The sequence below is a fragment of the Marmota monax genome, unplaced genomic scaffold, assembly GCF_021218885.2.
Source record: "Marmota monax isolate L192 unplaced genomic scaffold, Marmota_monax_Labrador192_F-V1.1 WCK01_AAM20220418_F8-fsc00322, whole genome shotgun sequence".
Lineage (NCBI taxonomy): Eukaryota > Metazoa > Chordata > Mammalia > Rodentia > Sciuridae > Marmota > Marmota monax.
This window is the reverse complement of record NW_026692168.1, coordinates 285,181-303,141: the sequence shown is the minus strand read 5'-3', so window position 1 is coordinate 303,141 and position 17,961 is coordinate 285,181. Positions and strand designations below refer to the sequence as shown.

The 17,961-nt window shown below is 35.3% G+C and overlaps 1 protein-coding gene across 8 annotated transcripts in view; it reads right to left on the bottom strand.

Moving 5' to 3' along the window:
* Cdc27 (cell division cycle 27) overlaps window positions 1–17,961 on the bottom strand; it is a 62,414-nt gene that overhangs the window by 11,681 nt on the left and 32,772 nt on the right. For 3 of the 8 annotated variants that reach the window (XM_046420978.2, XM_046421007.2, XM_046421025.2), the window contains 6 exons: window positions 14,984–15,099; window positions 9,242–9,341; window positions 7,783–7,990; window positions 7,415–7,587; window positions 2,542–2,694; window positions 861–1,069 (listed from right to left, as the gene is read on the bottom strand). In XM_046420978.2, the coding sequence (XP_046276934.1) occupies window positions 861–1,069; window positions 2,542–2,694; window positions 7,415–7,587; window positions 7,783–7,990; window positions 9,242–9,341; window positions 14,984–15,099 (959 nt within the window). Of the gene's footprint in view, window positions 1–860; window positions 1,070–2,541; window positions 2,695–7,414; window positions 7,588–7,782; window positions 7,991–9,241; window positions 9,342–14,983; window positions 15,118–17,961 lie in introns of all 8 variants that reach the window. The other 5 variants (XM_046420997.2, XM_046420972.2, XM_046420988.2 and 2 more) reach the window with 3 other exon arrangements.

Genomic DNA, 17,961 nt, shown 5'->3' with positions numbered 1-17,961 from the left:
ATTTGCTCAGTGTTTAGATACATAATGTTACCCAAACAACTCAGTATTTAAATTCTTCCCAGTTTGAATAGTCCTCCTTATAATACAATTTTTTATGTGGTAAATCTGGTTAAAAATGCATCTACTGGAAAATAGCAGAACAGATCCTACATGTTTAAAAAACAACACAAGACCTATTAAGAACTGAATTCTTGGACTGGGGATAGAGTCAGTGGTAGAGTCCTTGCCTTGCATGCATAAGGCCCTGGGTTCAATTTCTAGCACCATTTAAAAAAAAAAAAAAAAAAGAAAAAGAAAAGGAAAGAACTGAGTTCTTAAAATATTAAGAAAACTTGAAGGGAAGCAAGCTTGGATTGATGTGTCACCAAAAGCTGGCATTTTTTTTCTTCTATATAACTACTCCATCTATATAACTATTTAGAAGATATAATCCATTAAAAACCAAAAACACAAGCCAAAAATATACATCAAATATAATCAGGAATACTCAGAAATTTTCGTTGTTAGCTATCTCTCTATTGTTGGAAAAAAAGGGGGAAAAAAAAAAAGAAAGAAAAGCCTTTAATAGGGGCTGGAGTTGTGGCTCAGTGGTAGAGCGTTCACCTCGCACTTGCGAGGCCCTGAGTTCAATCCTCAGCACCACATAAAAATAAATAAAAAAAATAAAATGTATACATGTATGTATGTGTGTGTGTATATGTGTTTGTGTGTGTGTATATATATATATATGTATATGTGTATATATATATATATATATATATATATATATATATATATATATATATATATATATATATAATATACTCTTAAAAAAAAAAGCCATCAATAAGACTTGGTCTTTGCACTTCATTAGCACTTACCATGCATTATAATGTCGAGGATTTACTCTGATAGCATTTCGAAAACAAGCTAATGCTTTATCGAGTTCTTCAGTTAACACAAACTCGTGCCCTAAAAGAGTATAGGCATAAGCATAATTTGGATCAACCTGGATAGCTCTCTGGAAGAATTTAATTGCAATATCATGTTCCCGTTGTAGACTGAAACAGTTCCCCGCAGCACACCAGGCCTTAAGAAAGAAGGAAACAAAAAAATAAATACATAACTAAATTTTTTAAAAAAATTTTGTTCTACAAAATCAAACCTATAACTAAAATCAAATCTTAACTTATAAAAACAAAAACTTAAACTCAACATTTGAGTTGCCCCATAGGCATGTTCTCAGTTGAGGCTAAAGAAGGTCATTCTCAGTTCTCATATAGAAATGAACAGAAGATAGAGACTTGGGGGCAGCTGAGTGTAGTGCAGAAAGCTGTGGCTCTGAGAGCTCTTAGTTTGAATCTCATTGCTGTGAACTATTATAGGCAGAGCAGCTGCACATAACTCACTTTAACACTTCTGAACTTCATTTTCTCTTTTGTAAAGTAAAGAAAATAGAATCCTCTAGGGCAAGTTTTTTGTTTTTGTTTCTGTTTTTTTTAAATACTGGGGATTTAACTCAGAGATAATTTACCATTGAGTTGCATCCCCCACCCTTTTAAAATTTTTAGACAGGGTGTCACTAAGTTGCTGAGGCTGGCCTTGAACATCTGATCCGCCTGCCTCATCCTCCCAAGTGCTGGGATTACAGGTATATGCCACCATGCCTGGCTCACTAAATATTCTTGAAATGCCCTGAAATCAAGGTCTTAAAAAAACTGTCTTTTCTTATCACTTGCATAAATCCTACTCTTACATTGAACTAAGAAAAAAACAGAAACAACAACAAAACTCAAAAAACTTGCGGGGCGTGGTGCCCCACGCCTGTACTCCCAGCAGCTTAAGAGGCTGAGGCAGGAGGATCACAAGTTCAAAGCCAGCCTCAGCAAAAGAGAGGTACTAAGCAACTCAGTGAGACCCTGTCTCTAAAATAGGGATGGGGATGTGGCTCAGTGATTGAGTGCCCCTGAGTTCAACTCCTGGTACCCCCACCACCCAAAATAAAAAATAAATGAAACCCCCAAAACATGAAAGATGTGAACTAATTGTCTTTATAGGTTAAAATGGCAATTAAAATTATTAATTTATTTTAAAATCAGCACTTCCTTCAATCTATATTACTTCTGCTCAATTATTTCTACCTAATGTTGGTTAACAGCAACTTTAATACAGTCATTGATTAATCCTAAAAGAAATACCTGCTTTTGGATTATTCTATTTCTGAATCTGCACTGCTTATTCTAGGATTTTTTGTTCTGAGTCCTTCCATAGGAGAAGGAAAATAAGTGTAGTTAACTTTTGAACAATAGTCATTACATTTTAGTCATTGATGAACCCCATATATGACAATGGTCCCTTAAGATTATATCGCATAGCTATGTTGTACTGATTTTTGTGTAATTATATTCTATGATGTTCTGCACAACGAAAAAATTGCCTAACAACACATTTGTCAGAATACATCCTTGTCCTTAAGTGATGTAAGACTGTATATGATTCATTTCCATTTGTTAAGGGTGATCAAAAGGTAACTATACAAGCAAAGTGTTTTAGTTAAGATACCTCTGGTGAATTTTTATCCATGTCTGTTAAATCTTTTGAAAGAACCGAAAGAGCAACATCTTTTTGAAGATGCCAAAGTGTTGTAGAGTAGATCTCCATGCCTTCAACTCTGTAATTCTCAATTCTTCTAACTTCTGAGAATATCCTTTCCGCCTGAAATACAAAAACTAGTAAGGGAAAACAAGTTGATACAATTTATATATATGCAAACAGAGTTCTGGTCACTATCTTCATAGAACCAAAGTGTTGCCTTGGTTTATATATATATTTATTTTTTTAGTTTTTTTGGCGGACACAACATCTTTGTGGTGCTGAGGATTGAACCCGGGCCGCACGCATGCCAGGCGAGTGCGCTACCGCTTGAGCCACATCCTCAGCCCCTTGGTTATATTTTTTAAAGTGAATTATTAATAACACAAGGACAAATTAAGCAATCTTCTGTGCTATAGCTCAAATATTGATGCAATCACATCATACTAAATCAAGTTTTATTTTTATTATTAGTTTTTTTAATTATAGATGGACACAATACCTTTATTTTGTATGTGGTGCCAGGGATCGAACCCAGTGCCTCACGCATGCTAGGCAAGCTCTCTACTACTGAGCCACAACCCCAGCCCTTAATCTAGCTTTTATACACGAAGTTGTGGTAAAATCATGAACTCTCGTCAGGGGATGTAGCTCATACTTGCCTAGCATATGCAAAGCCCTTCGTTCAAAGCCTAGAACTGGAGGGAAAAAAAAAAAAAGTTGATATTTCCTCCTCCTCCTCCTTTTTTTTTTTTTTTTTTTTGTATAAAGACACAATATCTTGGGCTGGGGATGTGGCTCAAGTGGTAGCGCGCTCGCCTGGCATGCGTGCGGCCCGGGTTCGATCCTCAGCACCACATACAAACAAAGATGTTGTGTCCGCCGAAAACTAAAATAAATAAATATTAAAAAAAAAAAAAAAAAAAAAAAAAAAAAAAAGACACAATATCTTAATTTTTATGTAGTGCTGAGGATTGAAGCCAGTGTTTCACATGTGCTAGGCAAGGGCTCTACCACTAAGCTACAACCCCAGCCCGATATTTTCCTTAAAAAACACATTTTTAAGTTTTGATAATGGCTTTATAGAATAACCCTCCCAGCAAAGATAGAAGAATGACTTCTGTTGTAAAAAATCTATTTTTGTGGGGCTGGGGATGTGGCTCAAGCGGTAGCGCGCTCGCTTGGCATGCGTGCGGCCCGGGTTCGATCCTCAGAACCACATACAGACAAAGATGTTGTGTCCGCCAAATACTAAAAAATAAATATTAAAAAAATTCTCTCTCTCTCCCTCTTTCTCACTCTTTAAAAAAATCTATTTTTGTACTTTGTATTTTTGCAATGACTTTCTGAGAGGCTGACTTGAGAACAAGTTAAGATGGCTAGCAACTCTATGACATGTTGAACACATAATGCTAACACCGAACCTGCCAGGAACTCTAGTTCCCACCTTCTAACTGCCTTTTCCTATGTCAGTCTCAGCTGTCAGATCATATTTTTTCCTCACCATATTCACAGGTTCTAAACTGTACTCCTTTCCCCCCAAAATTTGAGGTTTTAGATTATATGAAACCAATTAATTTCCTAATTTATTAACTTAGCATTTTAAAAATTCTCAAGGTTTAGATTAGAATAAAGAACATTTGAAATATTCTTAATGAAATGAAGATAGAAAATAAAGAAAGGATAGTTATAAAATCGGAATTTATTCCCAAGAAATGCCATATGGTATCCAAGCACTAGCTGAACAAATGATTTGCAACTTACCTAAAATCTCTTATTTTATTTTTGGTAGCAGGGATTGAACCCAGCAGTGCTTAACCACTGAGCAACATTCCCTAGCAGCCCCCACTTGTTGAGGGAGGTTGGGGGGCACTGGGGATTGAACTCAGGGATATCCAACCACTGAGCCACATCCTCAGCCCTATTTTGTAGATGAACACAATATCCTTATTTTATTTATTTATTTTTATGTGGTGCTTAGGGTTGAACCTAGTGCCTCAGGCATGCGAGGCAAGTGCTCTACCTCTGAACTACAACCCCAGCCCTCCCCAGCCCTATTTTATATCTTATTTAGAGACAGGGTCTCAATGAGTTGCTTAGTGCCTTGCCTTTGCTGAGGCTGGCTTTGAATTTGGGATCCTCCTGCCTCAGTCTCCCAAGCTGCTGGGATTACAGGTGTGTACCACCGCATCCGACCCCCAGCCCTTTTTGAGACAAGATCTTGCTAAATTGCTGAGGCTGGTTTTGAACTTGTGATCCTCCTGCCTCAGCCTCCCCAAACCCTGGGATTGTAGGTGTGTGTCACTGTGTTCAGTCCCTAAAATTTCTTAAAAGGAAGATCATAAGTTCAAGGCCATCTTAACAACTTAGAGAGACTCTTTCTTTTTTTTAAAAAAGAAATTAACCATTATTTTATTTGTTTGTTGTTGTTTATTTGTTTTTATGTGGTGCTAAAGATCAAATCTTTTTTTTATAATTTTTATTTATTTTTATTGTTTTTAATTTTCGGCAGACACAACATTTGTATTGTTTAATTTTCGGCAGACACAACATCTTTGTGTGTATGTGGTGCTGAGGATTGAACCCGGGACGCACGCATACCAGGCGAGCGTGCTACCGCTTGAGCCACATCCCCAGCCCCTCAAATCAAGTCTTAAAAAAAAAAAAAAAAAAAAAAAAAAGGCCTGGAAATGTAGCTCAGTGATAGAGGTACAGAACCCCTGGGTTCTCTATCTAGTATCCTGCCCTCCTCCCCTAATGCACAAATAAACCAAATACAGGTACCTTTTGTTTTCAAATATCAGAATCTACTGCTTCTTTTGAAAATTCATTATGGTATACACAAAAAAGAAAAATGGAAAATAACTAATAAAATTAAGCTGGAAAAAAAAGGCTCCTTTTGAATACTCAAGTTGCTCACGGGTCTGTAACTATGGAAAAAACAAAATTCACATATTCCAAAGTACCTGTAAAACAATAAACTATAAATAATTTTGAAAACATAGCTTTGCTTCTTTTACACACACACACACAGAGTGTATTGGTAAATGCCATAATCCCAACATGGATCTCCTAGCAATGAATTAGCAATGAATAAAGCTTTCTGGTTACAATCCTCTTTTTGGTACTATACAAAATTACATGAATAGACATGTCTGCATTTATTTTCAGCCTGGGAAGAACAGTTTCCCCTTGTGTCTTTGCATGGCTCATGAAGGGAAGAATAATCTTCTGATTCTGAGCTAATTAAAAAAAAGGAATACCATACGTTCAGTGCCCCTCACTCAGCCTCCTTACCATGCTTCATTTTTCTTCATATTACTTCCTGCTACCTATCCTCACACATTTATTAGCTTATACTTTGGCTATTACTAGAATGTAATATACTCCATGGAGGCAAGAAATTGCCTCATTGTATTAGAAAATACTATATACTGAAATACATTCTGAAAAGTAACCTTGTCAACTTTTTGGGGGGGGTTTGTTATCTTTTTAAGCTTAGGGGTAGGAAGAAAATACTTTGGACAGGAGAAATTATTTAAATTGGAAATTGCATTTTTTTTTTTAATTTAAGTTAACCATCCTTTCCTTTTCTCTATAAGCAGATAACTTGTCAGGCACAGTGGCACATGCCTGCAATCCTAGCTACTTAGGAAGCTGAGGCAAGAGAATCACAAGTTCAAGGTCAGCCTCTATTACTTAGCAAGACCCTGTCATGAAATTAAAAAATAAATTGGCCTGGGATGTAGCTCAGGATACAGCACCCTTGGTTTCAATCCCCAGTATCACAACAGCAACAAATACTCCCCAAGCCAAAACCCAAATAAAAACACATATAAGCCCCACTAACAACAGGTATCTTAAGTAAAAAAATTTAATTAAAACTAAAAGGATAAAAGCCTTCTGATAAGAATATTGTGTCATCAATTAAATATAATTTTCTTCATAGCATTCTTTAAGTTTCTAAAACAAATCGAAGAGTCCGGCACAGTGGTGCTCACCTATAATCCCAGTGAATCCCAAGGCCAAGGCAGCAAGATCCCAAGATTGAGGCCAGCCTCAGAAACTTAGTGAGGTTCTAAGCAACTTAGTGATGCCCTGTCTCAAAATTAAAAATAAAAACGGGCTGGGGATATAGCTCAGTGGTTAAGTGCCCCTGGGTTCAGTTCCCTAGTACCAAAAATAAATAAAAACAATAATTCATAAAAACTATATTGTAGAAAGAATTTATAGATTATATATCTAAATATGCATTTTCAGATCCAAATGAGCAGAGTACAAGGTATAAGAGTGCATTGATGGCTCTGTTCTCACAAATCTCCCTCAAGAAAGTCTGAAAAATTTAAATTATCCCTTAAAGCAAGAAAGAATCTTGTCAGCGGGGCGAGGTGGCACATGCCTGTAATCCCAGAAGCTTGGGAGGCTGAGACAGGAGGACCAAGAGTTTAAAGCTGGCCTTAGCAAAAACCAAAGCGCTAAACAACTTGGTGAGACCCTGTCTCTAAATAAAATATAAAAAAATAGGGCTGAGAATGTGGCTCAGTGGTTGAGTGGCCAGAGTTCAATCCCGGGTACCCACCTCCAAATTTTGTCTACAAATTATAAATAATGATAAGATAGCCCCCCCCCCCCCACCTTTTTTTTTTCAGTACTGGGAAATCCAATCCTTGGTGTAACAGGCAATCATTCTGCTGAGGACATAATAATCCCTGAGAAAATAATTATATAAACAAACATAATAAACAAATATTGACGTTTTAGATCTGGTCTTCTCAAGCATGACCATTTTAATTACACTTAAATTATTTCTAGAAAGACACATGTACCTATTTTCTATACTTACTTGCATGTATTCTGAAAGTTCAAAATAGGCCCTTCCAATTTGGCACAGTACCCAACCAGTATTGTAGTGGTGAGAAGGCAGGTGGCTCAAAATATTTATAGCTTCTTTGCAGTTGTATGAACACAAAGCTAAATAACCTTTTCCCATTTCACGAAGAAGGCTCATCAAACCTTCTAGGAGAAAACAATATAGTAACCAAAGGAGAGAAACATAAAACTCTGGTGTTTAAGAAAGGCTGATTACAAACTAATTGATTAAAATTCCATCTATCTAGAAAACAATGAAAGCAGTGTAATGACCATAAAGAAATTACTTAAAATAAGTACATAATAATGTAAAATAAACAATATTAAGCATTTAAAACAGACCTGCAGCTGCTTTTTGTAGATTAAAAGCTTGGATCTGAGGTGTGATTGTGGATATTTTCCCTTCTGAAATGATGGAAGAATCCAATTTTGTGATTTCCAGGCTATCATTTATGTTAGGTTGAGTTATTCCTCCTTTATTAGTTTTACTTTTTGTTTTTCTGTTTGGGATTTTAGGTGGAAACTTCATTTTTAATTTTTTGCTATTCTCCTGCAAAAGGGTAAAATTCCATACTTTATACTCATATATTTTAGACTTCCTCCTCAACCCTTTCTCAAGTATTAGATTTAAAAGTATAATCTTGATTAATCGCTATTTTTCTCAGAAGAAATTTTATAAAAACAGTCTTCAAAGTCAATTCTAAATTCAAGAATTCTAAATATAAATTGTATTTACTTATTGTGATTAAGGTGAATCTGCATTGAGCGTTTTTTTTTTTTTTTGCAAGTATATCATATTCTCATTTATTATTTTACAGTAAGAAAATAAGAGGATGCAATACCATTTAATTGTCTCAGAGCACTTAACTAATAAATCACAAAGTTGAATTTACCTATAATGTCCTTCCATGGACCAAAAAAAATTTAACCAAGGCCATTGTAATGAAGCCCTTTAATTTTTTAAACTCTTAATTTTGAAATAGTTTCAGTTCATAAGAAGATAGAAGCAAAGAAAACAGAGAATTTCCATTCAGTCTTTCATTAGTGATAACATATAAAATTATATTGAGGAAACTGAAATATTATACTATGAAATGAACTACGGACCTCATTTGTTTGGTTTTCATTTGAACTCTTTTGCGTGCATGTGGGTGTGTATATATATAATTCTGTGTAATTTATCACATGAATGGATTTATGCAATCAACCACCATGCTTGGGATATAGAACTATTTTACTATCACAAAGAAATCCTTTTTTTGCTATGCTTTTTTTTTTTTTTTTTTTGGTGCCAGGGATTGAACTCAGGGGTGAGCCATATCCCCAGCCCTTTTTAGTGTCACGGTTTCACTAAGTTACTGAACTTGTGATTCTCCTGCCTTAATCTCCTGAGTTGCTGGGATTACAGGCATGTGCTACTGTGTCTGGCTGTGCTATGCTCAGGCCTATTTCCTGATAACCACTGTTGTTTTCTATAATTAAAGCTGGGTGCAGTGGTGCATGCCTATAATATAAGCAGCTCATGAAGCTGAGGCAGGAGGATTGCAAGTTTAAAGTCAGGCTCAGGAACTTAACAAGACCCTGTCAACTACACAAAATATAAAAAGGGCTGGGGATATAGCTCAGTGTTACACCCCTGGGTTTAATCTCTAGTACCAAAGAAAAATGTTATATAATATTTACCAAAGGACCAAAAAATTATAGCTAGCTTTCCAAATTTATTTATAAAGATGAAGTCATCAATGAACAGATATTTTAGCAGGGAAAGCATTAAGTAAATGTGGCATTCAGAATTCTTTACCTTGGTTGTAGAGCTGTCACTAGTAAAAAGTCGAGAACTTCTTCGAGGCAGTGCATTTGGGGGAGATGTAATAGTGGGGCTCAATACCTGAGGTGTTGTACTAAAAAGTGATAAAACATTATTTAAAATTCACTTTTTGACCATTAACTATTATTTCAAATTTAGCCATATTAAAAATATGCATTTCTAATATAAGTACTCTAGAGTTGGTGAGTTTGGTCAGTCCCTTTCTGGTCCCCCCCTTTCTAAAAAAATTATATACATACATATATATATATATATAGACACAATATCTTTATTTTATTACTTATTTTTATGTGATACTGAGGATTGAACCCAGTACCTCACAGCTAGGCAAGTGCTCTACCACTGAGTAACAATCCCAGGCCCCCTTTCTGGTCCCTTTATGAAAACCCACCATTTAAAAACTACTCATATTACTGTAAAATGATAAACATTATAGGAGAGATCTCTAATTGAAATTGATCTAAATTAATCTAAAAATATTTAAGGTCAATAAATATGACAAGCACATCTATATGCCAATTACCTTTAGCCCTTTATTCGTATGCATAAAAAAGTTAGGGAAGTGGGCCAGGTGTGGTAGTGCACGCCTATAATCCCAGCATCTTGGGAGGCTGAGGCAGGAGGACTGTGAGTTCAAAGCCAGCCTCAGCAAAAACCAAGGCGCTAAACAACTCGGTGAGACTCTGTTTCTAAATAAATAAATAAATAGAAATTGTAGAAATGTTAAAAAAAAAAAGGGAGTTATGTCAGAAATTAAATATATTTTCAAAAAATGTAAAACATGAGCTGGGCATGGCGTGCATGCCTATAATCCTAGTGGCTCAGAAGGCGGAGGCAGGAGGATCACAGGTTTGAAACCAGCCTCAGTAACTTAGAGGCTATAAGCAACCTATAAGAGACCTTGTCCCTAATAAAAAATAAAAAGGGATGGGGATGTGACTCAGTGGTTAAATGCCCTTGGGTTCAATCCCCAGCACCCACCCGCTCAAAAAAAAAAGAAAAAAAAAATTAGAGAAAAAAAGGAAATTTCTATCAGGTATGGATCATCTAAATGTTGGGCATTTTTTAACAAATAAATACCACTAGAACAACTGAAAGTTGAGAAATAATTTCCCTGTAAATTCAAACAGCTGTATCAAAGGTTTATTCTGGTTAGAGCAAAACGAGTCTGACAATCATTGGATATATTTTTACTTTAAAGGCAAACCCTAAGAATTCCATTCTTAGAAAGCAAGCAAATTTAAAACTTAAATGATATAACTGGGATTAGGTTAAGTTTATAATTTTTAGGAAATTCTACAAATAGGTACCTAAGTCTGAAATTAAAAGGTTTCTTAATAAAAAGAGAGAAAGAGAGAGATACTGCCCAGTGAGTAAATCATGTCCAGGATTATTCTTATTTCTTTCAAAACACAGAGCCCCAGTGCAGGGATATTAGGCAAGTAAGAACACTTGGGTTGACCAATTCATTTTTTAAAAGTACAATAACCTCGCCAGGCATAGCGGTGGAAGCCTGTAATCCCAGCAGCTCAGGAAGCTGAGGCAGAAGGAGCCAAGTTCAAAGCCAGTTTCAGCAATTTAGTGAGGCCCTTATCAACTCAGTAAGACCCTGTCTCTACTAAAATATTTTTTAAAAAGTCTGGGTATGTGGCTCTGTGGATAAGTACCCCAAGTTCAATCCCCAGTAACACCCCCCAAAAAAGTCCAATAACCTCAATTTGGTAGAAATAACTATTATAATTTATACTATGAATGTGAATTGTGGGGCTAGGCTCAGTGGTGGAGCACTTGCCTAGCACACTAGAGGCACTGGGTTTGAGCCTCAGCACCACATAAAAATAAATATTGTGTCCGTCTTCAACTAAAAAAATTTTTAAAAATGTGAATTGTACTGTCAACATGATTACTTGATCACAGAAGAGTTTTGTCAAGAAGTAGGAGGAAAGAACTTCATCAAATGGGGCAAGTGGGACAAACCTGAAGATGTTGCTAAGATTGTTTTAAAGAAAACACTCACTGAGTGAGAGTAACACAAATTTTGTGGAGGTAGAAGTAAAAATTAGTAAGAAGAGTTTTAGAGCTGGGAGGATAAACTCTTCTTATAGAGTAGATACAGTCTTATAATTTTTGTTAGGCTTCTGTTAGCTCCAAAGGCCCACTTGATGAAAGGAGAAAGAAGCCCTAAGTCTGAGGCACCAGAAAAATTAATTTAGTTCATATTATGTAACCAATACATGAATCTGTATAATTTCCATTTGGTTAACTAGGGGTTTAGCAATGAAAGGAATATGCTCTGGAACTAGATTGCCACAGCTTGAAATTAAGGTTCTACTGCCATCATTAGGCATATACATTATATGTCAGTTATATTGTTTAATAATACATAATAAATTTATGTAAATAGCACTATTTTTTCTGGTTTTAAAGCAAAATGTTCTGGTAGTTAACAAAAACATCTTAGAAAATTTACAGAAATAAATTCTGAAGGATACTTTATGTGGAGAAAATGATGGGGTTGGCCACGCTGCAAAGATCCACCATGTGATTAGAGTTGAGCCTTAAAGCCAGGTGACATCACCCTGACCTCCTCCAGGAAGGGCAAGGTGGCTGGTGACTGAGTTTAATCACATGCCCAATGATTTCATCAACCATGTCTTCATAATTCAATCTCCATTAAAACTCTGAACATCAAACCTTAGTTGAAATTCCTGGTCTCTAAACATAGGTCCTGATTCCATGAAACGAACATAAAAGTCTGTGTTTGGGACCCTCCCAAAACCTCACCATAGAGTCTCTTCAGTTATCTGGTCCTGATTTGTATTCTTCACAATAAAACTCTAATCATAAGTATAGTATTTTCCTGGTTCTGAGTTGTTCTAGCAACTTACTGAATATGAAGGGGTAATAGGAACCCTCAATTTTTACTAAGTTGATCAGAAATGCAGGTGGCCTGGGGAACTCTGCACCTGCAACTGGTGTCTGAACTGAGGACATTTCAGATAGTTCTTGTTGCAGACTGATCTTAATCTTTGGAGTCCAGTCTAAGTCTGGGTGATTAGCATCAGAATTACATTACAGTATTGCCATGAGGAAACCACTCAACACTGGGTGGGGTAAGAACTACTATAAAGGAGTAGGCAGAACAGTTCTTGGCGCTTGTGATTGGGAATAGGCAGAGGGCAGAAATCTCATACTAAATAGGCCATAAAGAGTACTCTTTCAATAGCAGGGCAAAACTACTTTAAAGACTGCTCTTGTTCCACCTAACAAAAACAAAAACAAAAAACAAACAAACAAAAAAAAATCAAACTGTTTTCAAATAATCTAGCTGTATCCCAGAACAAATCTTAAAAATACCAAAAGAAATGATAATAATAAAAAAAATTCCAGTTGCTATGTGGCTCGGGAGGCTGAGGCAAGAGGATCACGAATTCAAAGCCAGCCTCAGCAACTTTGAGAGGCCATAAGCAACTCAGTGAAACCCTGTCTCTAAATAAAATTCAAAAAAGGGGTGGGGATGTGGCTCAGTGGTCGGGTGCATCTGAGTTCAATCCCTGGTACCTGCTGGCTCCCAGCATTCAACAATGTAACACCAATCAATAAGAAACACAACTAGGAATGACACAGTAATAGACTTTTAGACAAAAACATTAAAAGGACCAATATAAATATTTTCCGACTATTTAAAAAGGTAGAAGAAAGCATGGGTAAGTAAGGAGACAAGCAAATCAAATTTCTAGAGATGAAAAAGGAGTGTCTGAGATTAAAAAGCAACAACAACAACAACAAAAAAAAAAAACAACAACTCCCCACTGGATTGGATTAACAGTAAATTCGTCATTATCCAAAACGAAACAGAGCGGAAAAAGCCCAGAAACAAAAACGGACAGAGTATTAGTAAACTGTGAAACAATTTCAATATGTTGAAGACCTTACCCTCAGTACCTGTGAATTTGACTATTTAGAATACAGTCTTTGCAGATGTATCAAGTTGAGATTATAAGTGTGTATGTGTGTGTGTGTCCCCTAATCCAGTATGACTGTCATACTTATAAGAGGGAAATCTGGAAAGAGACACACAGGGAAGATTGCCATGTGAAGATATAAGTACATATCTTGAGTTATGCTGTCACAAACCTATCAGAAGCTTCAAGTAGCAAAGGAGGATTCTCCTCTGCAAACTTTGGAGGGGGAATGGCCTTGCCAACAACTTGATTTCAAATTTATAAGCTTTAAAACAGAGATTATATTTTAGCAACATGGTCTAAAGGAAAAAAAGTAAAAAGTGGGAAAGAATAAATTTCTGATGTTTTAAGCCACCCAGATTGTGGTACAGGCTGAATATCCATTATCAAAATGCCTGGGACCAGTGTTTCAGATTGCAGAGTTGTCCCCCCCAAATTTGTAATATTTATATAATAAATTTTACTAGTGGGGCATTCCTAATTTGAAAATCTGGACTCTACAATACTCTAAAACTTGAAACTTTTTGAGTGTTGTGCTGGGATTCAAAAAGTTTTAGATTTCAGAGCAGTTCAGATTTTTAGATTAGGAATACTCATGTTTTACGGCAGCTTTAGAAAATAAATCCAAGCAAAAAAATAGATAAAAATGGCATAAACAATACAAAATATATAGTTGATAATTACATGTAGGTTTATATATTCTTTAGGGTTAGCATATACTCAGCCTATGTAATGTTGCTCTGTAAGAAGCCTCAGCTCTTTCTCATAATGAGCCTCAGGCAATCACTATCAGCAAGCTGGCATTCATTATTACACTTATCATCCTTGTAGTAGAGCAACATTGAGACCTTTTAGACAGTCAAAGAATATGCACATTTGTGTCTATTTTAAGAATTCTGAATTTGAAGTTTTGAAGATTAATTTTATAATCTATGAATAGAAGTGCATAATGGGGGGAGGGGATAATGAAATCTATCTGTACTTGATCTGCAGAGAAGGTCATATACATAAAAAGAAATTTCTCTGAGGAAATGTTTATAGTATTTATAATGTTTATAATATTAAAAAATCTAAGAGGGCTGGGGATATAGCTCAGTTGGTAGAGTGCTTGCATGACATGCACTTGGCCCTGGATTCAATTCCCAGCACTACCAAAACAAACAAACAAACAAACAAACAAATGAAACAACAACAAAAAGAACAATAACAACAAAAAACACTAAGAGGTAATTAGAGTATTGGAAAAAGTTGTTTTAGGTAACTATTGTGTTATTTGCATTATAAAATTCAAGTAAAAATTATATTAAGTCTTTTCAGAAGTCACAGATTTCAAGTTTTACATATTCAAAATTTATAACAGTTACATTAGAAATATATATATATATATATATATATATATATATATATATATATATATATATATATATATATATACACATACATACACATATACATATACATACACTAGGGACTGAACTCAGGGGAACTCAGGAGCCACATCCCAAGCCCTATTTTATGTTTTATTTAGAGACAGGGTCTCACTTAGTTGCTTAGCGCCTCGCAATTGCTAAGGCTGGCTTTGAACTTGTGATTTTCCTGTCTCAGCCACCCAAGCTGCTTGAATTATAGGCATGAACCACCATGTCTGGCTACATTAGAAATTTGTGGGTCAATACCCAAAAATATAAAGAAGAAGGTTTTACAGCAAGAAAAGATGAACAATGGGAACTGATAACATCACAATAAATACCTTGTTTGAGGGCCAGAACTTTGTGTTTGTGCAACAAGAATTGGAGTGACCTCTCGACTATTTCCACTCTGTGAGAAGACAGACTTTGTTCCAGTTTGGCCCATTCTGGCAACAGACTGTAAAACACAAAAAGTCTAAGGTTTGTGATTATCAATTGCAGTATAAGCGATAAAAGACACCATGATGCTCCCATCTACATTTTTGTAATGAAAGAGCTCATAATACATATTATCTTAAAATACAAATTATGAATATCATTACTGTCAATTGCTATTAGTATGAATAATAATCTATTTCCTCATTTTAACAAAGGAATTTTACTTCTCTACTATCTTTTCATCTTTCACTTCAGTTTCAAAAGAAAGGCTCAAATTCCAAGGAACTATTCTATTTAACTCGTTGTGAACATCCTCTGTTTATTGCATACCTTCTCAATTTGGGGCTAAGTGCTAAAAAATTTTAAGACAGCTACTATTTTAGGATTTAACTTCCTATACATAAGAAATAGCAATACAATAAGATTTTTTACTCCTCTTTTGGCACTTAGTAAAACAGTTCTATAGAAGTTCATAGGAATAGATTTTTAAAAATCATGAAAACTTTCAAAATTCAAAAGATACTGCTCTTTATTGTTACTATTTCTTTCTTTTTTTTCCCCAATCTTTCATTAAGTGGTTTTTGATCCCCTTGAAGGGAAAAAAAAAAAGATCTTTGCTTGCCTCTTCTGTCTACTCTGACTCATTATCTTCTTTCTATTCATTTTACCATTTAGTTTTTTTTTTCTTGTACTGGGGATTAAACTCAGACACACTCCGAACCCTTTTCATTTATCTTTTAAATATTTATTTTTTAGTTGTAGTTGGACACAATACCTTTATTTTATTTATTTATTTTCATGTGGTGCTGAGGATCAAACCCAGGGCCTCACACATGATAGGCGAGCACTCTACCACTGAGCCACAACCCCAGCCCCCTTTTCATTTTTATTGAGACAGGATCTTGCTAAGTTGCTTAGGACCTCACTAAGTTGCTACCATTTAATTTCTGTATAAAGTGATCTTTGATATCAATGGATTTTTTTTTCTTTTGGTATTGGAAATTGAACCTCATCTACCACTCTGCTACATTCCAGTTCTTTTATTTTTAAGACAGGGTCTTGTTAAATTGCTAGATGGACTTCAAACTTGAGATCCTCCTGCCTTAGCTTCCTGAGTTGCTGGAATTACAAGATTACAAGTGTGTGCCACCAAGCTCAGCTTCAATGGACTTTTTTTTTAACCACCAGATAATTTTCTTCAAAAGTTACTGTTATCCTGATATTGTGTACAAAAATTATCAAAAAGTTTATTACAAATACTTATTAATAACTTTCTCAGGGGACTAGAGATACAGCTCAGTTGGTAGAGTGCTTGCTTTGCATGCACAAGGCCCTGGGTTCAATCCCCAGCACCACCAAAAGAGGAAAAAAAAAAACTTTCTCAGAAGATTTGAAGGCCTTATTTTTTGTCTTTTCTAAATTCAATATCATTGGTTATCCTCTCTCCTCTGTTTTGAAAGTCTGTACAACTTCCTAAACAGTCCACTGTCTTGACTGTGCTCTCACTTCATTTGCTGGCGTCCCTTTATTCTACAGTTTTAAAATGAGGTATATGTACTGTGTTCCTTAGCTACTTTTTCTCTAGGAAAGTTGGGACATTTATTATTTCTATCACTGGATAAATTATTTCCTCTACAACTACCCACTGAATATTTTCACCTACCCTACCATCACCTCAGAATAATACTTTATAATCCTTCCTCTTCCTTCCCAAAATTGGGACCTCCACATTCACTCAAAGGACAAACTTATAGTCACTTCTGGTCCTTCCTTATTTATCAAAGAATTATATACTGCATTCACTATTTGGCCTGATTATTTTTTAGTCGATACATGTAACTCTTCTGGAAATGTTGTGTAAGGGGCAAGAAGAGAAGGGAGGCAGAAAAGGATGAGACAGTGTGTGTATTTTATCACTTACACACAATAACTTGTCTTTGAGCTGCTATGACTCTTCTGGTTTTGGTCTACTTTACCTGGCACACAACCATTCTACCATGTCTTCTTCACAACTGTAATAAACTAATTCCACAGAAATAGTTTGCTCCTATAACAACACACCCACAGTTATCAACTTAAAAAAAAAATCAGGTTTGAAACAATTCAATAGTTCATATGTAAACTACTTTACAGGTCCTTCTTCTTTTTTTTTTTTTTTTTGATAGTTTTGAATTTTCTATTTCCACTAAGGAATTATAGATACAGCTTTTGCAGGAGAGAGAGGGGAGGAAAAAAAACAACAACAAAACTTTAGCAGATTTGCAATGTTCATCAGGAGTAAAACAACAAAAAATAACAAAAAAAGAAACATTTCTAGAAGGTAAGAGGTTACATCTGTTATTCATATATTAGTATGACTTAATTAGTTTCCATTTCTTAAACATCTATTAAGCATAGCAGTAGGCATTTAAAATACATGATTTAATTCTCACAGAAGATATCCTACACCACAGAAATGTTTCACACAAACGGTACTTTGTTCTACTAGTACATCTATATAAAAGAACATTATATAAAGAGCCTCAAAAAATTTTTTCAGTGCTTATAATAATTATACTATCAAATATTTTTACTTTTACTATATATTTATGAAAATCCACCATAAAAATCGTATTATCAGAAATATCTTGCTTACCTGAGCAAATTTTTTTTCATGTCATTTATTAGTGCTATTTAAAAAACATGGACTGGGGTGCAGCTCAGTGGTAGAGCACTAGGCTAGCAAGTGCAAAGCCCTGGCTTTGATCCCCAACACTGAAAAAACAAAACAAAAAAAACCAAAACACCCCCCCCACAAAACCCCAACAAACCATTACCATAACAACAACAACAACAACACCCTATATAGACAGCAGTGGGAACAAATAAAAACTATGGCAGA